The sequence below is a fragment of the Lynx canadensis genome, chromosome A2 (assembly GCF_007474595.2).
Source record: "Lynx canadensis isolate LIC74 chromosome A2, mLynCan4.pri.v2, whole genome shotgun sequence".
NCBI classification, from domain to species: domain Eukaryota; kingdom Metazoa; phylum Chordata; class Mammalia; order Carnivora; family Felidae; genus Lynx; species Lynx canadensis.
Window position 1 is genome coordinate 42,448,746 of NC_044304.2, and position 12,421 is coordinate 42,461,166.

Sequence of the window (12,421 nt, forward strand, 5' to 3'; positions counted from 1 at the left end):
CATTAGCCATCCTACTAAAATTAAACTTTCAAAAATGTATTGAATTTGGATATTTTTCTAACTCAAAACCTTATACTGTGTTATTCAGTTGTCTCCCATTTTTATTAATGTGACTAGGATGTAGAAAATTTTAATTTGTGCACATTATTTCTTAATGAACGTTCACAACTGTATTTGTTATTTTCAAATAGATGTTCGTCCACTGATACAAACTGAAGATGAAGAAAACTATGCTACGGTGGTTGGGTATAGTGCTTTCTTACACTGCGAGTACTTTGCTTCACCCGAGGCCATAGTGTCCTGGTAAGCTGGTACAGGGTTTTCTTAAGAGAATGTCAGTGGTAGATTTCATTCATTGTGTCTTCATCCATCATTTGACGTGCTGTTGTTCCATCTAGCCAATGCCTCTGAGAAATAAGATAGCAAACTTAATTACTTACCTCTTCTGGAATCATTGACCAGATATGTAGGATTTTCTCACATGGGGAGATTAGGGAGAACCATTTCTGCTTACAGAGGAAAGCAAAGAATTGAAGTGATTACTGAGGCAATTTTATATAGATAGACTTGGTTTTCATTTTGGGTACATCAAAAGTCATATATTACAGCTGACCCTTGCCCATTGTGGAGGTTACAGGTTGATCCCCCATGTGACTGAAACTCTGTATATAACTTTTGTCTCCCCCAAAACTCAACTACTAAAAGCCTACTGTTGACTGGAAGCCTCACCCATAACATAAACAGTTGATTAACACACATTTTGTATGTTATATGTATTACATACTGTATACTTACAATAATAGCCAACTTTTTCTTAACTGTTTTTTCCATATTTCTAGGCTACATAGTTTGTGAGTTTTTTGTAACTGTTGTGTATTTCCAAAAATTTGTCCAATATAGTTACTGAAAGAAAATCCATGTGTAAGTAGACCCACATAATTCAAACCCATGTTGTCCAGAATTGACTGTACTTTTTTGTGGTTGTTTTGGGTATTTTCTAAATAATTATCTAAGCCTGAATTTGATTCCAAACACATACCCTTAAAACTTTTCCAACGTGTATTTTGAATTTAATTTAAATGTATTTATTGGTGTGACAGTCCAAACACCTGTGTGAATCTGACATATTTGTTACTTCACCAGAAAAGCTTGGATAAACTGTTCTTAAATAAGTCTGCCATTGCTCTGCAAGGCCAAGACTAGAGGGTAGATGGGGAGGCGGGGTCATTAAAGTGCAGGATCAGATCTTTCTTTAAAAATTGGGTATTTTGGGGCACCTGGGTGACTCAGTCATTTAAGCGTCTGATTCTCGATTTTGGCTCAGGTCACGATTTCATGGTTTGTGAGATCAAGCCCCGCATCAGTGTGTAGCTTGCTTGGGATTCTCTCTCTCTTTCCCTCTACTGTCTGTCCCTCTCCCCCCTTCCCTCTCTAAATAAATTAATAAACTTAAAAAAAAGATTTAAAAAATGGATTTTTTGCATTATTTTTATTTTTAAAAATAGTTCATTAAAATGTGATTCATCTTGAGTGCTGAGTTTTTTTGGCCACGCTTACATTTTGCTTCTGTGCCTCACTGGCTTTACCCTAGTCTCAGCTCTAGAAAGTCCTGTGTGAACAGCAGCCAGAGTTTATGCTTTGATTTTTTTGTTTGTTTGTTTGTGTTTTTTTTTGCTCCAGCAGCGTCTTATATTGAAATGCACTGGATAAATCAAGTTTTGGCAGCAAATGCTTAGAAAATGGATGAATGGAGGAGAAAATGGCTCTGGGTTGATAAGGGTAAATGTAATCCATGTCCACAGGACAGGAACTACTTCCTGGCCTGTAATATTTCTGAATGACCAATGTTTCCCCCAGACGGCAGGAGGTTCAGAAGGTTCATTATCTCTTTCAATTACTAGCTTTCCCATTTAGTACCCTGAAGCAATCATTAACTAAAGAGTTCACCATCAATAAACCAGAAAATATTTATTAAGCTGTGAGGACAGATGCAAAACAGTCCTCATAGCTATCAGGAATACAGCAGAAGCCTAGAACATGGTCCAGGATTTCCTCTAGCCTATTTGCTGTTTGGACAGGTATGATATACACCTAGGATAGGACCCATTTGGGGGAAAATATAAACCCCGATGGAACATAAGGTCTTCTGAGCTCCTGGAAGGGCTAAGCTTAAATGACATCAGCAACCAGTTTCAAAAAAGAGTATATAATACTGTCACATCTAAAATGATTTATGCTTTCTATATTCATAGGCAGAAGGTGGATGAAGCGAAACCCCTTGAAGGTAGACGGTACCATATCCATGAAAATGGCACATTGCAGATCAACAAAACCACAGAAGACGATGCTGGCTCATACTCTTGTTGGGTGGAAAATGCTAAAGGAAAAACTGCTGTGACAGCCAATTTGGATATTAGAAGTACTTTTATCTTGTTTTTACTTTGCATGAATTCTCACATAGGTTCAGTTTGTCCTTTTCCCAAATGAGACAATATGATATAAATTTGAGTGCGTATTAAAATTTTTAGACTGTATTTTGAAACTCCCAGATTATGTTTCATCTGAAAGACCATCACTGAAATTATAGGAAATATTGATGACGTGTTCACCTCTTTTTATAATTTTAAAAGGGACCTAAGTGTTTGGGGGATGACCAGCAAGATTTTAAAATGCCCTATTTGGGGGTATTTCTGTAACTATTTTATTTCAATAACCAACTCAACATAATGTCATCGGCAACCAACACTTTGAGCTAAAAGTTTCATGAACTCATCAAACTTCAGCTTCATAAAGACTGGGGCATGATAGAATCAGAACGGTTTGACAAAACCCCATGAACAGCTGTGTGTTTATTCTCTCTTCAAAACAAAGTCATGGGTTTCACTGACATTTTGATTTTAAAATTGCTCAGAAAATTCTTTTCAGGAAAACATAATAGGAAGATCCTACAGTGATTGTAGGGAGGATCTGTTTCTTGTGGTGCATCATCATCATGGCCTATCACTACTGCTGCTTAGAGAGGGTATATTTGTTCAATTGTCTGTCTTTACTGATGTGTTTATAATTCTCTGTCTCTCTTCTCACACATACTCTTCCTTCCTTGTTTTTCTTCTGTCTTATATTCTTTTACAGTATCTGTTTCTTTTTGTACCCTAAGTTATCCAACACGCCAACCCTGCGGATTATATTTTTAAAGCATGTAAATATACCCCTATTATGTCTGCTTAACTTTGATGTCTTCCCCCATATTTAAGTGTCATATACAATTCTCAAAATGCCCTTGTGAAGTCAGTGAAGGTGATTTTTTTTAGACTTTATAAAACCAGCCTATATCAGAGTTTAACAACTCAGCCCGATTCAAAGTCAAGGAGAGGGAAGCCTTGAATCCAAATGAACCTTCACATTCTTCTTGCCCAATACAGCACTTGATGCAAAGTGGACCTCAGAACTGCTAATTGACAAAGGGATGGACAAGGCCATGAACTTTTTGTCTGCTCTAAATATCCACTCTATATGTAAGGAATATATAGCAATTTTGTCAATGAAATATAAGAACACAATTTTGCATATAAAAAAATGTCAAGAGTTGAATTGAGTAAGAGGCTATCTAGCATAGTGATTGAAAGCAAGAGCTTTGGTCTCTGCCAAATTGAGGTTCAAATTGCAGCTTAAAGCCCTTACCAGTTAGTAAACTTTGGTGTTACTTAATTTCATTTTAGCCTTATGTTCCCTATAAGGTGAAAATATTTATTTTTATAGACTTATTATAATTATAAAGTGTTGCATGACTGTGAACTTTATTGCAGAGTCCTCGTAAATAGAATAAATGCTTATTAAGTAGTATCTGTTATTATTAAGTGGATTTCTGACTTTAAATTTAAAAATAGGAATAGATGTTTAATAATTCACTTATAATTAAATTCAATTAAATAGTATCTTCAAGTTTCATGCCTCGGATACCAAATAATCAAATTGTTTTATCACTTTCAATCTCTAATCAGCTCATGGAGTATTATGTAGATAGCAAATGCTAAAATGTAATTGTGGAATTGGGGGTCAACTCATGAGATTTGGCCTCTGAGAAAGTCACCAAATGCCACAGCAGGGTAAAGAACCTTTAATATGGCCTCTAAGGGTAAGAATCATATGTACATATTTTTTAACTGAGTAGATTGTCTTTCTTTCTTTGTTTCTTTTTCTTTCTTTCTTTCTTTTTCTTTTTCTTTTTTTTTTTTTTGACAGAAAGAGAGATAGTACAAGTGGGGGAAGAGGGAGAGGGAGAATCCTAAGCAGGCTCCACGCCCAGTGCTGAGCCCAACTGGGGTTTGATCTCACCACGGTGAGATCATGAACTGAGCCAAAATCAAGAGTCAGACATATAACCAACTAAACCACCCAGGCACCCCTGGGATCATATGTTTTGAAACAGTCATAATGAGCAAATATGACATCCAAATATGATTGGACATCCAAATATGATTTTTTTGAATTTATTTGATTTGAATTTGAATTTAATTTATTTGATATATTTAATTTTGTAGCTACATTTTTGAGCTTCATATTGTTAATACCACTGATACTCTAAATCACTCACCATACCTCATTCAACAAGAAATTCAACAAATATGTGTTGAATGCCTACTGTGTACAGGGTCCCTTTTGAGCTATGGGGAAACTTCCTGTAACAAAACAGACACAACCCCTTCTTCACAGGGCTTATGTTCTCATTTCCCACCTTTATGTTGATAGATCACCCATGTATGGCTTTACCATACCTCTGGTTTCTGAATTATTAATAAACACATTAATAGAAAATCAACTCATTGCCTTTTTTCCCCTTACAGTGCTTTGATCACATGACCAAAAGCACTAGAAGGAGAAATCATATTTTTTCAGCATCTAGAGACATTTATTTCGTCACACTCTTCTTACTCTTTGGCCCAAGAAGTCGTACGGGGAATTTCTAAGATATTAATTAGTACTTCCACTCTAATTTCTCAGATGTTTGGGCCTGATGGAAAGAAAATAGTAGTGAAATATGATGTTAAGAAATTACAGTGCAAAAAAACATTGCATGAAGATATGACTATTACGTTGACAATTTTGGTTGATTAAATTGCAGGCACTTGATTACGAAGTAAGCTGTGATTTATGGTTCTAACGAGTCTCTTTGTTCGGTAAAAACAGATGCTACAAAACTTCAAGTTTCTCCTAAGAATCCTCGTGTCCCCAAATTGCATACACTTGAATTACATTGTGAGAGCAAATGTGACCCATATTTAAAACATAGTTTGAAGTTGTCCTGGAGTAAAAATGGAGAAGGCTTTGAAATTAATGCCACAGAGGATGGCAGGTAGGTACAGTCTTATGCTGTGTCATCATATTTGGGATTAACACCTAGCACTTGAAAAACAAATAGTTGTAAAAGTATTCACGCTGAATTAAAATATAAAAACTGATTAATTCATTTCAGTCTTCAAGGCAGTATTTATGTATTTATTTTTAATATTTATTTTTGAGAGAGAGAGCATGTGCTCATGAGGGTGGGGAAGGGGCAGAGAGAAAGGGAGGGGCAGATAAAGGGAGACAGAGGACCCGAAGCAGACTTTGCGCTGACCGCAGAGCCTGATGCTCTCTCGAACTCACACACGTGAGATCATGACCTGAGCCCAAGCTGGACACTTAGCTGGCTGAGCCACCCGGGGGCCCCAAAGTCTTGGCATCAGGGCAGCGTTTGAAAGGTAATACAGTGCACTGTTTGGGTTTTCTCTCACATAGTTATCTTCTTTTTGCTACTGACTTTTAACAGAATGTGTACCTTGCTGTTAGTGCATGAAATAGAGTCCATTCCAGATGTGTGAGACAGAGGTACTGCATGAGTGTGCATGCTTACCAAACCACTGGGAAGACTGGGAGAGATGGGCCTAACGGAAGCTGCTTACTAAACTTTTGGGTTCTTTGTCACATAGAACTGCAGCTGTAAGCCAGAGGTCTGAAAAATGCTGCTCTTTACAGCCACCTCATGCCACTGGTGCTGGCAGTGACATCAACCAATGCCAGCTCTTGGGTCTTCCAGAGTCGCTGTCTGCTCACAGGGACCCAGAGGAGGCACTTCTCATCACCCTTTTACATCCCAAACTCAGATGAATCTATCTCATTGGCAGAACCTAAATAATACCTACAGTCCTTCCAGTTAGAATGTACAGACAGCTATGCTTCTAAGCCTCCTAATCTCTGTGTAGAGAATACAGAAAAAAAAATATATAGAAGAGAGACTGTAGAAGGAAGTGTGAATAGATGCTGGATAGCATCAGACAATATTGAATAGCATCGGACAATATCAGAGTCCATCAAAGAGAGAAAAGACTCAGCATTTACTGAATGCCTGTGCTATCTTTCAAAAGCATGTAGAGGTTAGCTCTCCTGCCTTTTGCATTGTGACTAGTAGGGGTTAAAAATAGACCATCCTTAGCCAAACCTCCCCTGCAGTTTTGTGTTGTTATTCATGATTCTGAAAAAGTAAACCTGAAGATAGTTTGTGCATTCCTTTGGTGAGACTGCGGCAGTGTGGTGAGTAAGAGCGTGCACTCTGGAGTCCAGCAGCCTGGATTTAAATCTCATCTCGTTCACGTATTGTGTCTATGACTTTAGACAGGCTCCCTAACTTCACTGTGCCTTAACTTTACATTCTAAGATACCTCCACAGGGTTATTATGAGTTAACATTCCAAGCACTTAGAAAATACTCAGTCCAATTTAGTGATCATGATTTGTACTAATTTCTCCAGACATTTGGTTTATCTCATTTCTCTGACATGCTTGGCCCCTATTGGTGTGTGTGTGTGTTTGTGCTTACACCACCGCTATGCAGAGGCATTGGTCTCAGCTAGGTACTTAATTTATTCCATCTCATCCTTCCCGTATATATGAATTTGTGGAAAGGAGCGTATGTATTGGAACTGTTGTCGCTGAAACAAGAGGAGATTAATTATTGACCTAAAAGACTACATATTGCAACAGAGATCTTCACCCTTAGGTTAGGTCTTAGTCAATCTGTCAACTGCTCAGATCTCCCCATATTCTCCCTCTTTTGTCACTGCTGCCTAGTTACCTGGTGTCTTCCATATAACCTCCAGGCTTCAGTGATGAAGGGAGTCAGAGACTCGTGCCTTGTGGGTGATGTGACCTGCATATTTAGGCCCTGATCCCAGAAACTCCAGCCATCCTCTGTATGGCCAAGTTTAATAGGTTCTGCAGGATGCTGAGGCTGACACTCGAATGAACCTCTGGCTGTCTTAGCAAACTAAGCCAGTGACACAGATATTCTGCCAGTTTTCCCTAGGGCATGGGTGAGCAACAGTAACCTCAGCTAGAATTTCTTAGAAGAGATCACTGGAGTGGAGAAAGCTGGGAGTAACTCTTGCTGTTGAGGTTGCCTGGGGCCAGGAGCACGAATGGACATCTAGCAGGGAGCAGAGATCACAGGTCTCGGTTAAATTTCAAGGGAACCATTAGGAAGCTTCTGTCTCTCACTTTCTGTTGGGACACCTTCTCCTTACTGGTAGGCGAGGGGCCTGAGACTTTTATCTAGAAAGAGGTTAAATGAGTTTTACATCAGAAACGTCAATTACCCCTCTTTGGGTGAGCGCAAACCCTGCTTCTGGTGAGCCCCTCTTCTCTCTCTCTCCCTCTCTCTTTCTGCCCCTCGCTCACTTGTGCCCTCTTTCTTTCAAAAATACAAAAGAAACGTCAATTGTATGGGTTTCGCTCCTTCTCTGCAAACACATTATTTATCTCAACTAAATAGCAAAAGTCTTTAAATATAATTGATATTTAGTGGAACTTAATTTTTCTAAAAGTGCTTAAATAGTTAAGTTGACAGTACATAGGTATAGGGTAAAAAGTGTAATTTATAGTAAGGAAATTTCCATGTAGTAAACCGGATTACAAATTGGCAAAATAGGGCGAATGATAAAAAGCTCCGTGCAAATGATTTGCAAAAAGAAGTGCTAGTCTGCCCTCTACTGTTCAAATAAATTTCATGGTTTAATTGTTATCTGATCTATTGGATGTGCAGTGTGCTAGGGGAGTGGACGGGTGGAGAAAGGCAATCTTGTCAAAAACAGATTGTCAGTCTCTGTGTCAGACAGTCTGACTCTGTAGATCTGGGGGGTGATTCAGGAATGTCCCTTTGGAAGAAGCCCCCAGTTGATCCTATGTAGGTGATTCCCTTCACAAACCTTAAGAATTATTCAGATGTATCTTAGCTATTATAATGAATAATACAGTCTTCAGAAACACCAGGCAACACAGTTGTGTCACTGCTCCATGCATCACAGATGGTTGGAGTTGATAATTAAAACAAAACCAACGGATCCCTTTCATGGCTGTGTAGACAGTTGTGCATGCTCCAGTAACCCCATGTCCCCAGTTTTACCTGTGGCACTCTCTAATAAAATTTGCATTATGTGAAGGTGTGTGTGTGTGTGTGTGTGTGTGTGTTTTAACTCTTCCTTGAATATTTTTATAAGGAATATATATTTTTGAATATATATTTCTGCTGTTTCTGTTGTTTTCATCCTCATCATACACTCATTTATTTTTACTGGTAGGATAACTATCGATGGACCTAATTTGACCATATCTAATGTCACCTCAGAGGACCAAGGTATTTACTCTTGTTCAGCTCAAACTGCCCTGGACAGTGTTGCTGATGTAACTCATGTAACCATTCTCGGTAAGTGCGCTACTAATGGGAAATGTCTGTTCATTTCTTTCTTGTTACGAATTAAATTCCATTGTTCTTAGACCATTAAATCAACAATTACTTGAGCCCCTGTACATATACTGTTAGTTTGAATTTTTCATTTAAATAGTAACTCCACTTTCAAATGCTTTCTCCTCTTCTGGCTTTAAAGAAATTAATTAATGCTTAATTTCTTTTCCCTGCATGGTAATGTTTCCAGTAGCAGTGGGAGGTTTGCGATGCTATCAGCAGAAAGAAAACTGAAGCACGCTTGAGTTGTCAGGGCATTTGAGCTACCCTTTCCTAGCATGCAGAGAAAATACAGCTGAGGAATGGAGATGGGTTTTGTGGAGGGATCAGGTTGGGAGTCCCATGGTGGTGGCACAGTGGTCATGCCCTAAACCAAAGGCAGGGGCTAAGTTCTCAGGGTTCTGGGAAGGGTGTGGAGGAACTTCAAGAGTTCTACAGAGGAATGCCTTTGATTTTTTTTTTTTATGATAATACTAATTAGAAAAGAATGTATATACTTCACTAGTTAATCAACACAATTACTCCTCCAGTTACCCATGGTTAAAGCTCTTAGAACATTCTGGTGCATTTCTTAGACCACCTTTAGCTCTTGAACCATCTCTTAGACCATCTCTCTTCCAGTTTCCTTGCCAGATTCACTCCCCATAAGCTATCTGATAGGGAAAGCTGACTTATATGGATAACATCAGTGAACCACTTACCCTCAAACTTCCATTTGTTTCAACCAATGGGAAGCCCTGGCAATAGACGAGGGTGGGTGTATTTATTCTCCATATTCCCTCCCTGCAGGCTGACTGTGTTCATTGTCATTGGTTCCTCCCAGGGAGGCTCTCTCCACAAAATCCTCTCTGATGAAATTCTATTAACTGCTCCCTCCACCCCTCACTCCATGTATTCTGCCTACATCTTTTGAAAGAGTTTTTTTTCTAAAAACTCTTGGCACTATCCAAATTGTGTGAACTATTGCATTTCTGCTGGGACCCTGACTGATAGAGACCTTTTTTAAAAATAGTTTTCTGTTACAATTTTTTCCCCCTGTGGGAACCATTTAGTCTTTCTTCCAGTTTGCTGATATTCCTTTAAAGTGTTTGATTTTGCCTAACTCCTTTATTATATATGTAGATTAATCATTATTAGTAACAGGATTTGTATCTTTAGCTCTCTGGTTGCTGGGATCCACAGGTAGATTGCTAATAGAGTGTCCAGGATGAGAGGAAATAATTCAGTGTATTTGGAGGTAGGATGTGAAAAATGACTAAACATGCTAGATCTCTTCAAGAGAAGCAAATATATATTTCAAGGGAAATAAATGACCATTATGTTTAAGTGAAACAAAGGGTCATCAGACTGGGTTCTACACACACATACACACACACGCACACACACACACACACACACACACACACACACACACGCGCGCGCACGCACACACACATACACACGAGTTCCCAAGTGGTAAAGGGTATGGACTTGGTTCAGTAGAATTGTACCTTTAGGTGAGATGTTTGGTCATAGGAATTTAGCTACTTCAGGGGTTTGCACTCAGAAAGGCCCAACCCTCTAGTAGTTAATCCACTAGTGAGTCATCAGATAAAATATTTGAGCTTCAGGTAAAGTAGAGTTTGTCTCAGGCACTGCAAGTGTAGGAGAAAGTTTCAGAATCCCTGGACTTTTTCCCTAAGTATCTTAAGCAATGGAGCCAGCTAAGGGATTGGGACACCATACCACTTGCTGCACGCTGTCCAAAACTCCTTATAAAATTTAATATATGAGTCATATGATTAGGCTACTATCTTCCAAAACCATTAGATTTTGATAATTTTAAATAGAGTTGCTGTGATCACATGTAATACTTACATATGAAGTTTTTAACCAATTTTCTAAGAATAAAAATAAATTCATTTAAAAAATATTCTATGACAAGATTGCACTTTCTTAACCACTTCTTGGAGGTTACCTTCTAATATTTGAAGCCAGTCCCTGGTGTAAAGAAGCATATCTCACTAACTGATGGTAACAAATAGATCCCTGTGTAGTTTAGAGAAACTTCTTTTCCCCAGAAAATAATTTTTGAAAAGATATGCTTGACCTGTTGCAATCAGAAGTAGCTGTCCTTGATCTAACTGTCCTTTAACTATATCAGTCTTTTAAGTATCAACTGCACTCCATCAATTCTAATTCCATATGCTTCTTGGAAAGAGCAGATTTTAATGTCAGATGCTACAGTCTGTATTGGTTGCTTTAGGTAAGTTGAAAAATGAGTGAGCTCTTAGGAAGTGTTGAAGAGAAATGTAAATTCTCTGAGCTCACAGATCTGAAACCTGTTGAGGAAATAATTTCTTATTTAAGTCCCTGAAGTTTGCACAGTCACTGACTGCATTTTTAAAATAAAATAGTCTCTTTTGAATAAAAAACAATGTTTTTTTTTGCCAGTGTAAATTTCCAGAAATTGGTAAATACTCACAGGGGCGTAGATGATGCCTCCCACTTGGGGAATAAGGAGCCCATGGGAAGGTCCTAAGAGATATTACTTAATTGTCTCCACTGAGAAAAGACAAATGTCCCTGGGTACAAGAGAGAATTGAAATCAAATTTCAGAAGTAAAGACCATTAGGGATAAGTTTGGTTTTTTGTTTTGTTTCACTCTTCCTTTATTTTGATAAACATTTCCATGGACTGTAACACTCAAAGTCATCACCTACTCTTAGTATCCAAAACCTATAAAGAACTTATAAAACTCAACACCCCAAAAAATGAATAATCCAATGAAAAATGGGATGAAGACTTGAATAGACATTTTCCCAAAGAAGACATCCAGATGGCCAATAGACACATGAAAAGATGCTCAACATCACTCACCCTCAGAAAATGCAAATCAAAACTACAATAAGATATCCCCTCACACCTGTTGGAAAGGCTAAAATTAATACACAAGACACAACAGGTGTTGGTGAAGATGTGGTAAAAGGGGAACCCTCTTACACTATTGGTGAGAATGCAAACTGGTACAGCCATTGTGGAAAATAGTATGGAGATTCCTTAAAAGGCTAAAAATAGAACTACCCTACAATCCAGCAATTGCACTACTATGTATTTACCCCCCAAATACAAAAATACTCATTCAAAGAGATACATGCACTCCAGTGTTTATAGCAGCATTACCTATAATAGATTACAGAAAAAGCCCAAGTGTCCATGGATTGATGAATGGATAAAGAGGATGTGGTGTGTGTGTGTGTGTGTGTGTGTGTGTGTATGTGTGTGTGTACACACATACACACACACACACTGGAATGTTATCAACAATAAAAAAGAATGAAATCTTGCCATTTGGAATGACATAGGTGGAGCCAGAGTATTAAGTTAAGCAAAATCAGTCAGAGAAAGGCAAATACAGGATTTCACTCGTATATGGAATTTAAGAAACAAAAAAATAAGCAAAGAGGAAAAAAAGAGAGAGAGGAAAAACCAAGAAACAGACTTTTACCTATAGAGGGCAAACTGATGGTTACCAGAAGGGGGGTGGGCAGGGGGACAGGTGAAAAGGTGAGGGGACTAAGGAGTGCACTTGTTGTGATGAGCACTGGGTGATGTATGGAAGTGTTGAATCACTAAGTAATACACCTAATATTACACTGTATGTTAA

At 38.3% G+C, this 12,421-nt stretch overlaps 1 protein-coding gene across 5 annotated transcripts in view; it reads left to right on the forward strand.

Moving 5' to 3' along the window:
- CHL1 (cell adhesion molecule L1 like) overlaps positions 1-12,421 on the forward strand; it is a 210,131-nt gene that overhangs the window by 172,373 nt on the left and 25,337 nt on the right. For all 5 annotated transcript variants that reach the window (XM_030307262.1, XM_030307255.1, XM_030307261.1 and 2 more), the window contains 4 exons: positions 192-303; positions 2,253-2,419; positions 5,188-5,353; positions 8,612-8,736. In XM_030307262.1, coding sequence (XP_030163122.1) covers positions 192-303; positions 2,253-2,419; positions 5,188-5,353; positions 8,612-8,736 — 570 coding nt within the window. The remainder of the gene's footprint in view (positions 1-191; positions 304-2,252; positions 2,420-5,187; positions 5,354-8,611; positions 8,737-12,421) is intronic.